At 40.7% G+C, this 20593-nt stretch overlaps 1 protein-coding gene across 1 annotated transcript in view; it reads left to right on the top strand.

Moving 5' to 3' along the window:
• Positions 1–591: 591 nt before the first annotated feature.
• asah2 (N-acylsphingosine amidohydrolase 2) overlaps positions 592–20593 on the top strand; it is a gene marked incomplete at both ends in the record, with an annotated part of 22983 nt that continues 2981 nt past the window's right edge. Inside the window, 16 exons of the mRNA XM_084077557.1 lie at positions 592–724; positions 3141–3244; positions 3602–3745; positions 4292–4468; positions 5371–5498; positions 6164–6241; positions 6988–7108; positions 7746–7871; positions 11384–11470; positions 12711–12815; positions 14445–14526; positions 18301–18416; positions 18618–18712; positions 19114–19153; positions 19475–19573; positions 20258–20353. Of these exons, the coding sequence (XP_083933683.1) occupies positions 592–724; positions 3141–3244; positions 3602–3745; positions 4292–4468; positions 5371–5498; positions 6164–6241; positions 6988–7108; positions 7746–7871; positions 11384–11470; positions 12711–12815; positions 14445–14526; positions 18301–18416; positions 18618–18712; positions 19114–19153; positions 19475–19573; positions 20258–20353 (1731 nt within the window). The remainder of the gene's footprint in view (positions 725–3140; positions 3245–3601; positions 3746–4291; positions 4469–5370; positions 5499–6163; positions 6242–6987; positions 7109–7745; positions 7872–11383; positions 11471–12710; positions 12816–14444; positions 14527–18300; positions 18417–18617; positions 18713–19113; positions 19154–19474; positions 19574–20257; positions 20354–20593) is intronic.

Raw genomic sequence — 20593 nt, 5'->3', positions numbered from 1 at the left:
ATAAATAATGTACTATGGCAATAGGTGTCACAACTCGTAGCCACAATGCAAAAACGTATTAATAAAAAAATACGTTTTGACAGGATAGCCTTCCTCAGGGTCTAAACTCATATCCTGTTGAAATGTTGCTGTTTCTTGTATTATTTTATAAAGTAGTTTTTTTCCCCGTGGCTACAAGTTTTGCGGCTGAGCTTGTAGATCTGCTATTTGATGCATGAGATGGTGGATGGTTATCCCAAAACTGATGTTGTAATGTAGCACCTAATCGTGCACACATCGTTACTGTGTGTGTGTGTGTGTGTGTGTGTGTGTGTGTGTGTGTGTGTGTGTGTGTGTGTGTGTGTGTGTGTGTGTGTGTGTGTGTGTGTGTGTGTGTGTGTGTATTACTGTACTTGTGAGGGCCAAAAATCCCCACAAGTCAAGTACGTTAGAATTTGTGGATTCAGGCTTACGACCAGGAAAATATTCAGGTTTCGCTGTCCTAAAATGTGGATATCCTCACAAGTAAAGTAAAACAAACACATGTGTAACTGTGTGTGTGTGTGTGTGTGTGTGTGTGCGTGCGTGCGTGCGTGCGTGTGTTGCAGCAGCATGTCTCAGAAGCGAACGTTGTGTTGTGGTCTGACCACCCTGGAGGTCCTCCTCGCTGTCCTCTTCATCGCCATGACAGCCGTCACTGTCGGCCTCGTCGCCATCATTGCGACCAGACCGAACTTACGGACAGGTCAGGATACACACACACACACACACACACACACACACACACACACACACACACACACACACACACACACACACACACACACGTGCACACAATTTACAATTTCACAATTTAGGCATTTAGCACGTGCCAGGGACCCCAGAAGAGAACATTTGTGTTACATTTTTTTTTATAATTATTCAACATTTTTCACAACACTTTTTTCATAAGATTCACAAGATTTTTCATGAATGTTAAAAAAAAAAATATCAGCTTGTAGGTTGGCTATTTTTGAATAGCCAACATATAATTGGATAAAGTGGTTAAAATGATTGTGATGCTGCATTAACACATTTAGCTGGGGATACCCTGGAACCCCCCCAAGGACCCCTGGACTTTGAGAACCAATGATTTAGCAGACACTCCTATTAGAGCGAATTGACAATAAGAAGGAGAACACATACATCAAATGGCACAGTGTAGTAGTGCCTCAGTAAACTAGGATCACAGGTAAAAGAAGAACCTAGCATCAGTCTAAACAAAATACTATTAAAATTATAATCTGTACATTGAAACTATACAACACCAGGTAAAGAAAAAAAGCATCTGTCTAAATGACATTCTAACCTTGTGGTCAAGAAAAAAGGAAAAAAAAGGGGGGGGGGGGGTGGGCAAATTACCACGGTAAATCTGCATGGTCGACACACACACACACACACACACACACACACACACACACACACACACACACACACACACACACACACACACACACACACACACTGATACATACTGTAATCTGTGTTATTTAATCAACAATAATTTACAAATCAATAGCCAAGGAAGTCTTTATGTTCAAAGCTCCTTCTGACTAGCTTATTTGTAGATATTCGATCCATGTTTGATCCGTTTAATTTTTCATAATGTTCTGTCTTCTTATCATGTGATTATATGTTGTCAATAACTACAAAACCATAACTACTTATATCTCTTTATAATAACTACACACAAACGGTTAGAGTCAAAATGTATTGCATACTATCGCCGACATTGTTAGTGATATTTCAGATTTTGAATGATCCATTCTTTGTCCCTTGCTTAGAGTTTAATACTCAGATTCTGTGTTTTGTAGTTTTGGTTTGTTTGAACGTATTGTTGTATTAATTCTTTCTCTTGTTTGTTTGGTTTTGTCACATGGTATTTTGTATTGTTTTACCGTTTGGTTGATGTGGTTGTTTTGTTTAAACTTGAACCCCCCCATTCTTACTAAAACGGACCTGAGTTGCACTGTACTTGGTGCGTTCTTTTTCGATCTACACCAAGCTAAAAAATATCCGATCTACAAGATAGGCTATTTTTGGCAAACGTTAATTCCCCCCCAGAATAGGAATGCTGGGTTAGGGATGGAGCTCGTTAATTTTTATTGATAATGAGCACCTTATCAAGCCTGCTTATCGAACCGAGCTTTTATCGAGCCCACTATCGATCTTTTTCTATTATTAAGAAAAAAGACGCGAGGCGAAAAATTCTGAACAGAACCGGTATCTTTTTTTATTGGCCTGTTGTGACAGTGAGTTTGTGGCTGACCACTATCTAAAATTAAATGAAGATGACAAAAGTAAAAAATATTTTTGCCTATCATTAAAACAAGCATTCATATAATGTGCAATAAGTGTTAAATGGCTTTATATTATGAATAGTACTGTAATAATTACTATAAAATCTCCATGTCTCTTCAACTTTTTATAAACAAAAAATGCATAGTTATTTTTTCTATTCTTTTTTCTTTGTTTTAACCAAAATATATCACTTGCACTACATTTTACTATGGCCTTCAAATACAGTACTTTTCTAACAGACAGAAGGCAAGTGACCTTTTTACTTTTGGAAAATAATATTGAAGAAACGGTTAATGTGTGTACTGTCACGTTAAAAGCGCAATGTATACTTCATCGTACGACGGTGTCACACACCAAACATGGCCGATCTCCAAGCTCACACCGCGTCTGTTCGCACCACATTGTGAGCTTGTAGATCTGCCATTTTCGGCAACGATAGACTGAGGGACGGACACGCTCCGGGCAGCGCTGTTTGGCACAACTTGCAGCTATCAATACACTTTTAGACCAACATGTTTGTGCCAGCGTGGGTGATTAGATTTATTTCTTGATCGCCTCTTGTTTTGATAGTTTAGACATGACGTCATGGGCCGCTACACTCGATAACAGGCTCGACAAGCCTAAAGCTTATCGAAAACCGGGTCTCGTTAAATTCATGCCCGGGTATATAATGGACCCGGTTTTCGAGCTCCATCCCTAGGTTTAAGTGGTTAAGTATTTATACATTGCAACTGTTGAGGGGGGTCTCAAAAGCAAGATGCTCTTGTCCATGTCAAGGGAGTGTTTCCTCACAAAGGCTTTCAATCATCATTCATCTGCAGAGCCAGAGCCAACCACGCCCCCCAGCCCCGCCCCCCCACACAACCCCTACCTGATAGGAGCAGGACGGGCCGACTGCACCGGACCCCCCGCTGACATACCCCTGGTTAGAAACACACACATACACACGACCACACACACACACACACACACACACACTGTACAGGACCCCCATGCTGATGTACTCGTTAACCGCATGAACCTTAGCGTCTATTCTGGGGCAAACATTTGGTGAAAATAGCAGATCTACAAGTTATAAGCTTGAATTATTCTACTTTTATATACAAATAAAGAAATAGCTCACATCCCATCGACACATGAGCTTGTAGATCGTCTAGTTTCGCTATTTGTTGTACCACCAAGTATACACAGGACATTTCCTATAGGAAATTGGAGTTTATAATTGTGTGTGTGCGTGTGCATGTGTGTGTGTGTGCACGCATGTGTGCATGCGTGCGTGCAGATGGGTTATGCCAGCCCAGATCAGATAGCAGCCGGCATCCACACTCGTCTGTACAGCAGGGCCTTCATCATCGACGACGGCCGGAGGAGGGTGCTGTTTGTCACCATCGATGTAGGCATGGTGTCCCAGAGGCTACGACTGGAGGTACACACACACACACACACACACACACACACACACACACACACACGCACACACACGCACGCACACGCACACGCACACGCACGCACACACACGCGCACACACGTGCGTGCACAGCGTTGCCATTGCTGTTGTATTAAAATACCTGTCAGTAGTTCTCATATACTTTCATAATCTTTCAAACATTTTCAAAAATAGCAGATGTACAAGCTTGCAGCGCGGCACGAAGTGAAGCGCTGCAAACATCTGCGATTTTTGAATAGCCAAAGCTCAAATTGAAAATGATAGATGTTCTCCCAGTTTTAATGGGTTTCAAGCTCCAACTCCACTGCAAGAAATATGCCCGAGTTGTACTACAGTACCTGAGACTAAAACTGCTCTCTGTTGGATAACCATTGCTGTTACAATGGTTTGTAGAATCGGCCTCAGGTCTGTGTGTGTGTGTGTGTGTGTGTGTGTGTGTGTGTGTGTGTGTGTGTGTGTGTGTGTGTGTGTGTGTGTGTGTGTGTGTGTGTGTGTGTGTGTGTGTGTGTGTGTGTTGTATTGTAGGTGTTGAAAGCGCTACAGTTGAAGTACGGCACGCTGTATCGTCAGGACAACGTGGTGTTGAGTGGCACTCACACCCACGCAGGCCTGGCGGGATACTTCCAGTACACACTGTTCATGATCACCAGCAAGGGATACATCAAAGCCTCCACACAGGCCCTGGTGGACGGGGTGGTCAAGGTGTGTGTGTGTGTGTGTGTGTGTGTGTACATGTATTACTACTAGAAGTTCGGGCCCTTGTGTTTAGAGTTCGACACATACGTGCCACCACCGATGTGACTGATATGCCCATATATGGAGATCGGTGTGTATGTCAGTCCTTGTCCCCCCCCCCCGCCCGCCCGCCCTGGTGTTTTCTGATTTTGGGCCTTCTTCCACCTGCGTGCCCAGCTGTGTGCTGCTTTGGCCTGATGATTATATTATTTAAGTACCGGTGTTTGATGTGTTCTTAGTGCATTCGAGTTCCCCGTCTGTCCTCCTTGTGTCGTGCCAGTGTGTTTTAATTCCCTCTTGTAGAGGTTACCTTTGTTTCTGTCTAATCTACCAAGTAAAGTACATACATATACCTGCCTTCCCTGTGTCTGCATTCTGCATTTGGTTTTCTCTCTGTGTCTCCGTGTCACACCGTGACAGTACGAAAAGGCAAAGCACAGCCAGACAACTATTCCATTGGACTGGAAGTCACCATCTGCTCCTTGTTGTTTAAATAAATAGCTGAATGAGATGACTGTAATCATACGGATGGAGGGAATCCGATTTCATATATCTAACCTAGACAAGACAAAAAATCCAAAATATGGACTCCATTCATAGACCGCCTCCTAAAAGGACTGGTGAAAACATAAAAGGCAAATTAAGATGAGGATTTAAGAGTGTAAGATGAAAAGGCTACAATGTCTGGCAGTGTTTTGTTTGTCTTTTGTTTGTTTATTTTTTGTGTTATAGTGTGTCGATTTTTATTCATTACTGGCACTATTATTATTTTCTTATGTCTTGGGGGATTGTTTTATATGAATATTGAAGAAAAAGTAAAAAAAACAAAAAAACATAGTAATAATATGGAACTGTATGTGTCTCTCCAGAGCATAGACAGAGCCCATCGTAACATCAAACCAGGGCGGATCTTCATGAATAAAGGCCAGTTGGAAGACAGCAGCCTCAACAGAAGTCCTCAGTCCTACGAAAACAACCCTCATGATGAGAGAGACAGGTATCTGTTCTGTTCTCTTTGTACTGTACATATCATTATCCTACAACTGTTAGGCATCACCAAATAGAAATTATTATTCTATAGTTTTGCGCTTTAATTAAAATTACACATTTTGCTGTTAAGCATACTATTCTTATTTAAAGTGTCAGTTAATTATACCCGTACTAAAGAAAAACCTCATGCAATATGTGTGTTTGAAGACCACTAATCAGTGTTCTACAACCACACTATGAAGAACTTCACAGCTTTAAGAGCTGTCTTTTTTATTTTATTATAACCATCTATTCCTCTAGAAGAGGAAGTAGACTAGACAGTTGTTGACATGGCATTAAATAAATGCCCACAAAGTGTAGTTAATACAAAGTGTGGTACATGTTATTAAACTGTTTATTATTATTTCAAGATTGATAACATTTTTAACTGTTAAAATAAAGGAAGGTGTGCCGTTTAAAATATGAGAATATTATTCTTGTATGTTTGTTATATAAGAATATTTTTCTTATATTTGTGTTGTTAAAATTAAGTTGATTACTGAGCCACAAGTCATTTTCTTTACAAAAGAAGACAGATACAATTATAAATAAAAACATTATAAGTAAATAAAATAAAACTACCCCCTTGAAAAGTGATTTGTGCCAACACAATGTACTGTATATGTACCGCAGGTATCAGTTCAACACAGACAAACAGGTGGTGGTGCTGAAATTCACTGACCTAGACGGTGACGGGATTGGCATGCTGAGGTAACTAAACACTGTCAATCTAGTTGTTACACTATCTATCCACACGTTTAACCACTGAAACCATCTAGCCTTAGAGAAATGGAGTTACAACAACTGTGCTTGGATCGCTTTTAGCCCGTCTACACCAAATGTCTTCGCCAAAAAATAGCCGATCTACAAGCTCACAACGTGTCGCAACGTGACACGTTGTAAGCTTGTAGATCGGCTATTTTGGGCTAATGTTCCCCCCAGAATATGCAGGCTGGATTTCAAGTGGTTAAACGGATATTTCACTTTCAAACATGTTTGGGGTCATTTTAACATATACTCAGGCTTTTGTGTGAACACCCCAGACATTTTTTAAGTTGCTTTATTCAGTTGATATTCATTTTATTAGACACGCCCCCTTCCTGTATAAAATTGTATCTTCAAACTCCATTTTAACCATGTTGGATTCAATGAAAACACAAGTCCTTTGTTCTAGTGGCTGATATTGGCCTTCTAATGCGTGAGGGGGCCGTGTTTTTTTCAATTACTTTTTTTCATTCATTTGTTATAATTGTTTGGGAAAATGAAAACTAAAGAAATAATGTAGCCTAAATACAATAAAATAAATGAAAAAAGTAATTGAAAAACCACAGCCCCCTGACGTATTAGAAGGACAATATCATTCACCAGAACCAAGGACTGGTGTTTTCGAAAAATTGTTCAGTGACCCCAAAAATGGGTCATGGAACATAATTATGTTTTCCTTGTGCTGCTGCCAGCTGGTTCGCTGTCCATGCTGTCAGCATGGACATCACCAATAGGATGGTGAGCAGTGACAACATGGGCTACGCCTCCTACCTGCTGGAAAAGGACAAAAACATTGGCTCTCTGCCCGGACAGGTGAACACTTATCTCATCTCATACTTACTTCATCTGGCCTCAGTTTAGTCTTGATCTCTCATACTGTATCTCACTTGCTCCCGCACCTTTTTATCTTATCTCAGGTACCATGTGTAATGTAGATAACTCCTTTGTTTTGTTTTTTTGGTTTAGTAAAGCTGATTCTGATTCACTTCATCTGATCTCAGTTTAGCTTTTAGTTGTTTTTTTAAATCTGATACCGTGTAGTGTCGTATCTAATCTGATCTCAGTTTGGGGATTTGATCTCATACTGTAGTATCTCACTTAATCCGATCTCGGTTTGGTTTGATCTCATATCATCAGAATCAGAATCAGAATCAGTTTTATTGTCACTTCACAGGTTTACAAGGTAAAAAAGTGGCTGAAATTCGTTTTTGTACATCACTCCCATCGCAACGTTAAATTCCGTAGAAAGAAGTACGTCTGTTCTCATGTCTCTTTACCTGGTTTTAAAATCACTGGATAAGAGCATTGCAGAGGATAAAATGTCAAAAAAGAAAAAAACTCTTGTGTAAATGTTTTTCTGTTTGTCTACGTCCGTCCATCTGTCTGTGTGCTTCTGTGTGTGTGTGTGTGTGTGTGTGTGTGTGTGTGCGTGTGCGCGCGCGTGCATCAGGGTCCGTTCGTTGCAGGTTTCTCCTCCAGTAACCTTGGAGATGTGAGTCCCAACACCAGAGGCCCTGTCTGCTTGAACACAGGACTGCCCTGTGACTATCTCAACAGCTCCTGTCCTGTGGGCGGGGTCAGTGCACACACACAAACACGCACACGCACACACACACACACACACACACACACACACACACACACACACACACACACACACACACACACACACACACACACACACACACACACAGGCAAACGCTGCGTTAAGACTGCAACCTTAATTCTGCTGTGTCTGTCTTCCCGATGTCTTTCTCTCTTGTCTGTTTTGTTACCTGTCTGTCCCTCTGTGTACATAGTTAGGGAATTTTAGCAATATGTGTGGACCATCTGTGAAAAAATTTACTACCAATAGCTTTCTTCACCAATGTGTTCTTATAGGTGTCTAGAATCACCTCTCAATTAATGCAAACCCAAATCCTCGTGGAAAATCCTGGAGAGCCAATCAAAGTTAAGGAGCCCAGAGGGCTTGGGTGAAAAATATTTAAAAAAATAAAAGTCTAAAATGAACTTGTGAGGTGTCTAACTAGGGGTTTTCAGGGGTGGTGAATCCATTCCAACCATTATTTTTGAGTAAAAATGTCTCCCTGGCCATCTAATATTGGTATATTGGTTATTGTTAGTGTATAATCAGTGTATAATCAATGGTAGGGGTTTGGGGTGTTGTTGAATTGATTCTATTCTGAAAAATAAAATAAGAAAATATTGCTAAACACTTGATAAGACTGTACACCTACTGTGCACATGCTCAGTGGGATACACTGTCTGAATGTGGGGAAGGAGCGGGAGTGTTGCATCCTGGCAAATATGTCTGGACGATTTTAAGGTACGGTAGTTTATCTACTTTTTGGCATTGATTTTCCTCTGCTGGCAAAACTTTTGATTACTGTGAATTTAGATGTCAATTTTCTCTAGCCTATTGCTTACATTGAACAACCATTAGTTAAACAATCATGACACTTGTCTTTTAGTAGACAACATGGAAGAGGATTCTGTAGCTTGTGGCTTAAGGTGCTTCATCTGTGGTGGTCCTGAGACTGAGATTCAAAAGTCACCCAAAAAGGCTATGCACATTTTTTGTCTTATTCTGAGAGTGTGGATGATGCAGCATTAATCAGAAGACTTCATGAGGACTGGAAAAACTGAGATGACCCCAAACTAAGATACCATTTGGAATGCAAAACCGAGCTATACAGTCGTGCAAGAAGTACAGTATATCCACTGGATATCGTAAGTTTTTTTTCATTGTGATGAAAGTTGCCACTTGCAGATTTCAATCCTATTCTATGTTGTGAGTGACATCATAATTTAATAAAAACTTTAAACATAATCTATTCTTTAGAGCAAGATGAGCAAGTCCAACGGCCAGACGGGAAGAAAAGACGCAGGGCATTGTCTGGGTCAAGTAGTTCAAGTGCTAGCTGGCACACTTGATCTACCATAATACTTGCATCCTTTGCAATGAAGGTATCAATGTTGGCACATTGAAAAGAAACCCTGGTAAGTCTTTTGTATGTAAGATTCAAATGAATTTTGATAATTGTTTTTCTTGCTCCTCATTGTAGGCTTCCACTCCAAGTCAAATAATTGAATCATGCACATACTGTATGTGGCTACCTTTTATCCAGACAGAGCTTGGCAGTTGTATCGTGCACCTGATAATGTCTACCAGGACCGACTGAAAAGGAGTTTGATGCAGAGAGCAAAGCGACGAGGTGATGACTGGGGACTTGAAGTCGCTGGTCGCCTGGTGGCAGAAGAGGCAGTATATCATATTCGATGCAGAAGAGACTTTGAGAACCCTGTTACAAAGTCTGAGGTAACATTATATGGATACACAATACAGCTGTACAATACAACTCACATTTCTTATCCTCAGGGAAGAAATATAATTTTTAATAGTGAAACTTTTGACTTCAAAATAATGTATTCTGCAAGATTGATATGGGTCCAGGAATGAGGGGGACTAATAAAGGATAAGAAATGTGAGTTGTATTGTTCAGCTGTATTTTGTATCCATATAATGTTACGTCAGACTTTGTAACAGGGTTCTCAAAGTCTCTTCTGCATCGAATATGATATACTGCCTCTTCTGCCACCAGGCGACCAGCGACTTCAAGTCCCCAGTCATGACCTCGTCGCTTTGCTCTCTGCATCAAACTCCTTTTCAGTCGGTCCTGGTAGACATTATCAGATGCACGATGCAACTGCCAAGCTCTGTCTGGATAAAAGGTAGCCACATACAATATGTGCATGATTAAATTACTTGACTTTGAGTGGAAGCCTACAATGAGGAGCAAGAAAAACAATTATCAAAATTCATTTGAATCTTACATACAAAAGACTTACCAGGGTTTCTTTTCAATGTGCCAACATTGATACCTTCATTGCAAAGGATGCAAGTATTATGGTAGATCAAGTGTGCCAGCTAGCACTTGAACTACTTGACCCAGACAATGCCCTGCGTCTTTTCTTCCTGTCTGGCCGTTGGACTTGCTCATCTTGCTCTAAAGAATAGATTATGTTTAAAGTTTTTATTAAATTATGATGTCACTCACAACATAGAATAGGATTGAAATCTGCAAGTGGCAACTTTCATCACAATGAAAAAAAACGTACGATATCCAGTGGATATACTGTACTTCTTGCACGACTGTATAGCTCGGTTTTGCATTCCAAATGGTATCTTAGTTTGGGGTCATCTCAGTTTTTCCAGTCCTCATGAAGTCTTCTGATTAATGCTGCATCATCCACACTCTCAGAATAAGACAAAAAATGTGCATAGCCTTTTTGGGTGACTTTTGAATCTCAGTCTCAGGACCACCACAGATGAAGCACCTTAAGCCACAAGCTACAGAATCCTCTTCCATGTTGTCTACTAAAAGACAAGTGTCATGATTGTTTAACTAATGGTTGTTCAATGTAAGCAATAGGCTAGATAAAATTGAAATCTAAATTCACAGTAATCAAAAGTTTTGCCAGCAGAGGAAAATCAATGCCAAAAAGTAGATAAACTACCGTACCTTAAAATCGTCCAGACATATTTGCCAGGATGCAACACTCCCGCTCCTTCCCCACATTCAGACAGTGTATCCCACTGAGCATGTGCACAGTAGGTGTACACTCTTATCAAGTGTTTAGCAATATTTTCTTATTTTATTTTTCAGAATAGAATCAATTCAACAACACCCCAATCCCTTACCATTGATTATACACTGATTATACACTAACAATAACCAATATACCAATATTAGATGGCCAGGGAGACATTTTTACTCAAACATAATGGTTGGAATGGATTCAGCACCCCTGAAAACCCCTAGTTAGACACCTCACAAGTTCATTTTAGACATTTATTTTTTTTAAATATTTTTCACCCAAGCCCTCTGGGCTCCTTAACTTTGATTGGCTCTCCAGGATTTTCCACGAGGATTTGGGTTTGCATTAATTGAGAGGTGATTCTAGACACCTATAAGAACACATTGGTGAAGAAAGCTATTGGTAGTAAATTTTTTCACAGATGGTCCACACATATTGCTAAAATTCCCTAACTAACATATGTCTGTCTGTTCCTCTGTGTGTCTGTAGACTAAGGTGTGTAAGGCATCTGGACCAGGTGAGGACATGTTTGACAGTACCAGGATCATTGGGCACAACATCTACATGAAGGCTAAGGTACCTGTTAATCTTCTCTTTAATCTAAAATAACTTTGTGCAATCAATGTACGCACGCACGCATGCACACACACACACACACACACACTGCAAAAAAAACAAGGTTTCCGGCTATGAAAACCGATGAATATGAGATGTAAATTCAGAGAATTTACAAGAATTTACAAGAGTTTTCCACTCGGAAAACTCAAAGTTTTGTGAGTCGGTAAACTCCTGTATGGTACCAAATTAAGTATGCGTGACCCCCTGCTGGGGTTGCTGCCAGAAGATCACACCTTCAGCCCTAACCTGGATTTCCACAATTTGGGAGGGGGGAGATCCCCCCTCCCTCCTCCCTATCTCGAGCAATGCTACTGAGCATGTGCAATAAGCCACCTATGATTGGCTGTGACGTAGGTGGGCATCCCTCCCTTATTTTGGGGGTCACATTGTGTGTGTGTGTGTGGGGGGGGGGGGGGGGGGGGCCTCACAAGGTGACCCCCCTCCTAGGGATCTGGGGGGTGGTGCCCCCCAATACAGAATAAGGTCCCCATCACACAGTTCCCCTGTATCTCTAAGTATCTGTCTAAGAACATGACATAATGCAGAAAATACATGGCCTACATGAAATAATGCAGCACAGACATTAACTCCATTGTTATGGTATTTATTAGAAAAGGAAGGCACAGAAATAATAATCCTAAAATACAAATGTATCACTTTAAAATGGCAGACAGTGAGAAAAGTATTCCACATAAAAGTATCAATGCTGTAATAATATGTGTGAAGTCAGACTGGTAATCAATAGCCTACTTAAAGTAACAAAACAAGGACTTTCATTTAGGGCCCGTGTCCCCACACACACTCCGTTTTATGAGCGGTAGGGCGCTTCAGATATCATCTCCATAGCACTAGTACGCACATTGACATGTGCACTGTTCCAACCCACGTTGTGTTATTACCACACTATAGCTTTGCTCAAACAGCAACAACATGAACTTCTCATGGTTGAGGGTGGTTCCACGACGCCAGGTCGTAAATGACTGGGTTGTCACACACCACACCACACCACACCACACCACACCACACCACACCCCAATACGACACTAAACTTAAACTATGCATACTGAGTGCATAACCCATAAGTCTGTCTGCGCTGTTTGGCTGCGCACATCGCCGAGTATGGGATAGTTATCATTATTATTGATATACTGTTGTAATGATCATTTCTTTCTTTCTCTGTCCGTCTGTCTGTCTGTAGGAGTTGTATTCATCAGCAGACAAAGAGCTTTCTGGTTTCCTTCATTCTGCTCATCAGTGGGTCAACATGACGGATGTTACTGTTCATGTTAATGCTACACACACGGTTAGTGCACGCACGCACGCACGCACGCACGTACGCACGCGCACACACACACACACAGTTAGTGAGCTTGTAGATGGGCTATTTTCGGGAGATTTGGTGTAGACTATAGAGGCCCCAAGGGCCTATATTTGGTCCCCCGCCCTGCCCCCTGTGGGTATTGCCTTTCCTTGTTTTTATGCCTTCTGTAAAGCATCCTGTATTGTCTTTGTGTTGAGAGGCCTCGCAGGTCCCCTTCATGTGTGGTACAGTAGGTGTCCCCCAGGGGTCGATACTTGGTCCCATTCCATTTTCGAAGTGCATACACTGTACATGCTTCTGGGGGTCACATTATTTGTGAACACAACATCCACTTCTAATGTTACATGCTTTCATCACATCTCTTAGATTATTGTGATTCTTTGCACTCTGGACTTTCTAAAAAAAAAAAAAAACGTTTCTCGCATCCATCCAGCTATAGTCCTAAATGCAGCAGCTCAGCCATCCTGGCCTCTCTCTACTGCTTGTATGTTTTAGAATTGATGGTAAGACTTAAAGACGTTTAAAGGCTTGCATGGCTCATAAGGACATGTTAGCTCTGTACGAGCCAGAACATGCTGCCTGCAGTCCTCAGTAACTGACTGTTCTTAGAACAAAGGTGATTGGACTTTCACTATCAGCTGTGGAACTCCTTGCCCCAAATCTCTCAGCCTAATTAAATCATTATCATCTTTTTAATCTCTTCTTAAAACCTAGTACTTTTATCATCCTCATATTACGTCTTTTGTTTTATTATTTTATCGGTTACTGTTTAAATTTGATGCGTAATCATGCTAGCTAGCTCTTTTTTATCTCTTTTACATCTAGACATGTCTCCATTTTAATTGTCCTTTATCGTCCGTTTATTTTCCTTTATCCCTTTTCTTGGCAGCTCTCAATTCTTTTATAGTACCTTACCGTAGCTGTACATTAGCTGGGTTGTGGTGCCTGTGTGGTTGTTGATTTCATTCTGTTCTGTAAAGCAGTGCTTTTCAAACTGCTTGTGCCCAAGGCCAAATCTCAAGGCAAACCTGTAATCATATCCATGCAAAATAGCGTCTATAAAACATGTTATCACTCTTATCACTCTGTAAACATTTACTTTCATTTACTAATACAAGTTTAACCACTTAAGCACGCGTCCAAAATAGGAGGATACGGTAGCAGGTTGTAAACGTTGTTTTTTTTTTGGTAAAAAATCCACTTCTGTATTGGGAAATGAGTACAGATATAAATAAAATAAATTAATAATATTTTGTACAGTTGTACAGTATATACAGTATATTGCAATAATAATAATATGTGGTTGTCACACAATCCCAAGGCACACCTGCATGTCTCGGCACATCGTTTGGGAACCACTGCTCTTTGTTGGATTGTTTTGAAAAGTTATTATTACTTTCATAAAAATGCCTTACAAACAACTTCATCTTGGTGTGTGTGTGTGTGTGTGTGTGTGTGTGTGTGTGTGTGTGTGTGTGTGTGTGTGTGTGTGTGTGTGTGTGTGTGTGTGTGTGTGTGTGTGTGTGTGCGTGCGTGCGTGCGTGCGTGCGTGCGTGCGTGCGTGCGTGCGTGCGTGCGTGCGTGCGTGCGTGCGTGCGTGCGTGCGTGTAGGTGAAGACATGTACACCTGCTCTGGGTCACAGTTTTGCAGCAGGAACGACAGACGGAGGAGGAGATCTGAACTTCACACAAGGTAACATTTTTGGTGGGATTTACGTTTTAGCGTAATCGTAAAGGTAGTGTTGCGGATGATATCATTCCCAATAAATGATCAGCCGGCAGGCTAAGCCTGGGAGAAATTAAAACTGTATGACGCGCATAAAAATGTAAAATATTCAGTTCCAAACAAATGCTCAAGTTTAAAATGCTTTACTTTCAAGTTCAGTGCACCAAATTATTACAATTTACAATTAAGAAATAATGTAATAAATATGTGTCAAGAAATCGAATAATTTAAACGGTGAGCAATAACAAAATACAAAAAAATGCGGTCAACAAAAATATGGCTCTCCCAGCTCACCCTGCCTCCAAAGGGCAAACCAACTCATCAAGGTGAGCAGGTGAGAGCCACTATTTATAGTTGCCGAGGCCCACCCACAGAGACACACCCATGAACAATGTGCCAATGCGGTGCCTTTGTCAATCACATCAATAATCCTCATTTGGCTCCTACAGGTAGCATTAGTGTTTTTTTTAGGTTAAAGTCATTTTTTATAATAATCATTGCTATAGAGCATAGATATTCAACTGGCGGCCCGCGGGCCACGTGCGGCCCGCGAGGAGCTTCCTTGTGGCCCCTGGCCATATTCCAAAAATTTGAAAAAAAAAAAAAAAAAAAAAAAAAATTTTTTTTTTTTTTTTTTTTTTTTAATTTTCATAATTATTATTTATTTTAACTTTAATTTATGTTATCAAAGTTAAAACAGTACAAATTATTTATCCTTCATTAGTTCTTTAAAGGCCATCTTTCATTGGAACTTAACTTAGAACCTTAAATAGAACCGAATTAGACCGAATTAGACCCGAAAAAAAGTTGATTTATATTGGTCAAATAGAACCGAATTAGACCCGAATTAGACCTGAATTAGACCCGAAAAATTTCGCGCGCGTGCGCGCGCAAATTGTGTGCACACATGCACGCGCGCATTTGCGCGCACTGTGTGGCCCCCAACTCCAAATTATTTTGCAGTTGTGGCCCCCTGCCTAATCTAGTTGAATACCCCTGCTATAGAGTGTTTGTTCAGTAACAGGGGTCTCCCTGTCTCTCCAGCTCTTTAATGCGTGTTTAGTGTCCAGTTCAAATTTTGTCTGCTCCTTTCTTTGTTTCGTCACTTCCAATTGCATTTGGTCATATGAGTTCTCTCTGATTGGATCAAATTGGTATCCCGTTTACTAAAGAGCTGGAGAGACAGTGAAGACCCCTGTAACTGAACAAACACTCGGATATTCAACACTTAATTGAACAAAGAAATATCACTTACTGGTCGAGTTCAGAGAGTCTGGATTTTAAATATTTCTATTTGGTATGTTACAGGGCTGTAAAGAGTGGAAAGGTGCAAACATTTCCGTCCATGTTGGACTTTTCTCAGTGCTTGTGAACCACAATATGATTAGGCCTGATTCATAGAAAATACAAAATAATAATAAAAAAAAATGTAATAAAAATAAAAAGTTTGGCACGGTCACTTTATGCACACCTTTGATTTATGAATTTAAAATGATCTGATGATGACCTTTGCCCCTGGCTAAGGACCAATTACGGATGTCCCTGTAGGTTGTACCACAAGAGGGTTTATTCAGATTGAACCATGGAAAACAAAATAAAGTCAACTGCACCTATAACCCAGAGGAATTCAATGCACGCACAAAGTCCTCTTTTATGTGAGCTGTCGAGATAATGTGGAATAGCCCAGATTGCAGTGGACAGGGTGCATCTAAAGTTCAGTCCACACCAATGCAACTTGTCGCAACTTGCATCCAGTTGCAAGAAATTGCAGCGGTCGGGACTGACCAGTTGCAGATTGCCATTTGGGCAGTGGTGGAAAAAGTACTCAGATGTTTTATTTAAGTAAAAGTATCAATACTGCAATACAGAAATACTCTGTTACAAGTAAAAGTCTGGAATTAAACATTTCCTTGAGTAAAAGTACACAATTATTGGCATCAAAATGTACTTAAAGTACCAAAAGTAAAAGTACTGAAATGTTTGAAAATAGCAGATCTGCAAGCTCACAACGCGTCGCGATGCGACGCGTTGTGAGCTTGTAGATCGGCTATTTTCAAATAGCCTATAGGTATAAAATAGGGCTAAAGTGATTAACGTATGTTTTATAATGATTCATTGTCAATGAATCATTGATAATTGCAAAGTAACTAGTAACTACAATGTTCAAAAAATTGTAGTGGAGTTTTGCCAATATTTGCCTCTGAGATGTAGTGGAGTACAAGTAAAAGTACTGAGAATTGGAAATACTCCAGTAAAGTAAAAAAGACCTCAAAATTGTGCTTAAGTACAGTACTTGAGTACATTTACTTAGTTACTTTACACCACTGCATTTGGGGATAATGGTTGCAAGTAGTTGCAAGGAGTTGCATTGGTGTGGACTGGCCTCAAGAGACGGCTGGGACGCCCGACCTGTCACTGTGTTTCGCCCTGGGAACGTCCCATAGCGAGGAATCCCAGAGTGGTGAGCACGTGTGGCATGGGTACAGCATGCACTTTGTAACTCTGCTGGTCTTTTATTGTGTGAAATCTTTTCGGGGGGATTCAACCTTAAAATAGTTTCCCCCACGATATACTTATTCACTTATTATAGCAACAGCAATGCAGGACTCACACACAGATGAAAAAAGGAGTTCAGACTTGAGTCTTGATTTTAAACATTTCTATTCGGTAGAAATAGTTGAAATGTTGCAAAGGTTTCGCTTCATGTTGGAGGCATTTCCTCAACATGGTCAACTCACTAGATAGCTCTAACGTGTTGTTGTTGTTGTTGACCACAACTTAGATAGAATGTTGTTTAGACAGATCTTAATTTTGTTTACCTGCTACACTAGTTTCTTTGAAGCACTAAATTGTTTTCTTTTCACTCTACTTATGTGACCTTAAACCTGTCATTTAGGGTTGACTAGGGTTCATTCATGCCATTTACTCTGATCTTGCACAACACACTCATGATAAGAGCGTCTGCTAAATGTCTGAATTGTACATTTTATCTTCAACGTTTAACTTCTTCTGGCATGGTTACAACTGCAATTTTATTCTATTAATTAATCTACAATCTAACCAAGTACAGATTTAGCTTAATTTAGCTAACTATCAATGTTGCAAACAGACAAACTTTCAAACTAACAAGTTATAACTTACAATCAGCTGGTGCAACAGGCTGCTGAATAGGCTCTATGCACAGCAGCCATATTGGAAAAACTCTGGGCCCATTCCTTACTTCCTTCACAGGTGTTAATAATGGTACTAATGAAGGCTCTGTTCCATTTAGTGTAGGAGAGTGGTTCTCAACACTTAATTTCAAGGACCTCCATAACTCTGAGAGTGTACAAATGGAACCAAATGGACCCTTATGGGTCCATTTGGTTCCATTTGTACACTCTCAGAGTTACACACCCGCAAGGAGCCATTTGGAACCCCCTCAAGGAACCATGATAGTGTATCCAGTGAGCCAACATGTACAATGTCAGCACCCTCACTCTGTTTGACCAGAATGGAACAGAGCATTCATTAGTATCATTGGTAGCACCTGTGAAGGAAGTTAAGGAAGAGGCCCAATTTCTTTCCAATATGGCTGCTGTGCATAGAGCCTATTCAGTGTCATCCCTCTTCCTAGACCATCTTTCCTGTCTCTCTCTCTACACTGTCCTGTCTCTCTCTCTACCATCCTGTCTTACTATATCCTGTCTCTCTGAATGGTCCTGTCTCTCTCTCTCTCTACTGGTCTGTGTGTTTGTGTAGGAAATACTGAAGGAGATCCATTCTGGGACGGGATCAGAGACGCTCTGCTGGGAGAGCCGTCCAATGAGACGCAAGCGTGTCACAGCCCCAAACCCATCCTGTTTAACACTGGAGAGGTCTGTCTGTCTGTCTGTCTGTCTGTCTGTCTGACTGTCTGTGACGGTTGGATATTTCATTTTAGCTACTTACTCGTATTTAGAGTGTACCACTGCTCTTAGCATTAGCTAGTTCTAGCTAGTACCACTACATTGTTCATTACAGAACAGTGCTACAAAGGGTATTAATAGATCTATATTTGTGTGTATTTTTTCCTGTAGATGACTTGGCCTCTCCCCTGGCATCCTGAAATTGTAGATGTTCAGATCATCACTGTGGGCCCTGTGGCTATAGTCGCCGTGCCTGGAGAAATGACGTGAGTATTACTACTATTATTGTGAAGTTGGTTAGTCTTAGTTAATGTAGGGTTAATCAGCCTTGGATAAGGTTGGTTTGTATTGGTAAGGTTTAGTTTTTGCTATGGTTCAATAATATGACATTACCAAATCACAACAAGTTGTCTCAAGACACTTTACATGTAGAGCAGACACCCAAGTTCCTCCCCCGAAATCTTGAGCAGAACCAGGCCAAACTAATAAAATAATCTGCATCGGACTCAGTGTACAAGGTGGCTGTCTGTAATGATTTTCTTTTTTCGGATGACAGATTAAAACATTAAAAAATATATACGAAAAATACTGACTCTTTGTGCAAGCTCCTTAAAGCTAATATCACAGCACTGGTAATTCACTATACTGTCTCTACTGTGTTTAACAGAACCATGTCAGGAAGAAGAATAAGAGAAGCAGTTAAACAAGTATGAAACATGCACACGCGCACACACACACACACACACACACACACACACACACACACACACACACACACACACACCCTCTGTATACTAACAATAAAAACACATAATTTCTAATAATTTCTTATTTCTATGGTTCGCACAAAGCAGGAAAACATGTTTGCAGACATATACACAAACACTCACAAGGAACACTATCAATGTAAGGTAAATGTGTTGTGATCTCTCTCTCTGTCTCTGTGTGTGTGTGTGTGTGTGTGTGTGTGTGTGTGTGTGTGTGTGTGTGTGTGTGTGTGTGTGTGTGTGTGTGTGTGTGTGTTTTAGGAGCTGGAGTCAGAGGGTTCTCTGAGGGACATGGAGGTGGTGATAGCTGGCCTAAGTAACATCTACACCCATTACATCACAACATATGAAGAGTACCAGGTACACAGTGCTACACACATACTCACGCACGCACACACACACACGTGAAAAGACATGAATAATAGATGATATCAGTGAATTTTTATTGTCTCTAGATGGAACGTTTTCTCGCGTACAGGATGAGTGTATTAGTGTGTGTGTGTGCAGTGTGGGGTTGGCGGGGGGATGTGGTTTTGTGCGCTCAACATTTTGGTTATCATGTCGACAGCCAATCAGATGTCACAGTGTGGACCCCAGAAAAGAAAACCCACTAGATAATAGTTTCAGAACACATGTTTCAGGAACATATTACTTCCTGTTTACTTTGGTTCATGTTTAGGTTATGGTGTATGGTTATGTTATTATAAAGTATTATGAGAATTGATGTGTTCTTATAACTATAAATAGTCAGTGTTATAAACAGATTATAATGCATTATATATAGACTTGGGCTTCATGGGAGGCCGTTTGGAAATACAAGTCAAATAGGACCATGGCCAGACTAAGGAAGAAAAAAAAAAAAAGTCAGCCAAACGGAGCAAATCAGTCTGGATTCCAGGCTAACGGTTTACTGTTTCAGAGCCAGTACATAATCTGATATTCTATTTTTCAGAACCAGTATAATCTGATATTCTCTCTGTCTCTCAGCTATAGTTCAATCTGTCAGTTGAGTCTGTACTTGTATAATGTGTGGTCGCGTCATAGATCCAGAGGTACGAGGGTGCGTCCACCATCTACGGCCCACACACACTCAGTGCGTACATCCAGAAGTACAGAGGGCTTGCCAGGGCCATCGCTCAGGTCAGTGGGCATGAATGGACTTGTCTTTTAAAGGCATACTATGTAACCTTGCCCTGTGTTTATGTAACAAAAATAATGTATTATTTTGTATCCATCGTTTCCCTCTATACCTGCAGTTATCAGCCACTGGAGTAGTGTGGTGGTGTTTACCTGCAGAAAAACACTGCCCTCTGGCTGTATTTTGGTGTATTCCTTAAACCACTTAAGCCTGGAATAATAGGAAAGTAGGAAATAGGAAAG

This window comes from Gymnoscopelus microlampas (assembly GCF_963454915.1).
Source record: "Gymnoscopelus microlampas genome assembly, chromosome: 14".
Classification (NCBI taxonomy): Eukaryota; Metazoa; Chordata; class Actinopteri; order Myctophiformes; family Myctophidae; genus Gymnoscopelus; species Gymnoscopelus microlampas.
This window is presented reverse-complemented; position numbering and strand designations above follow the sequence as displayed.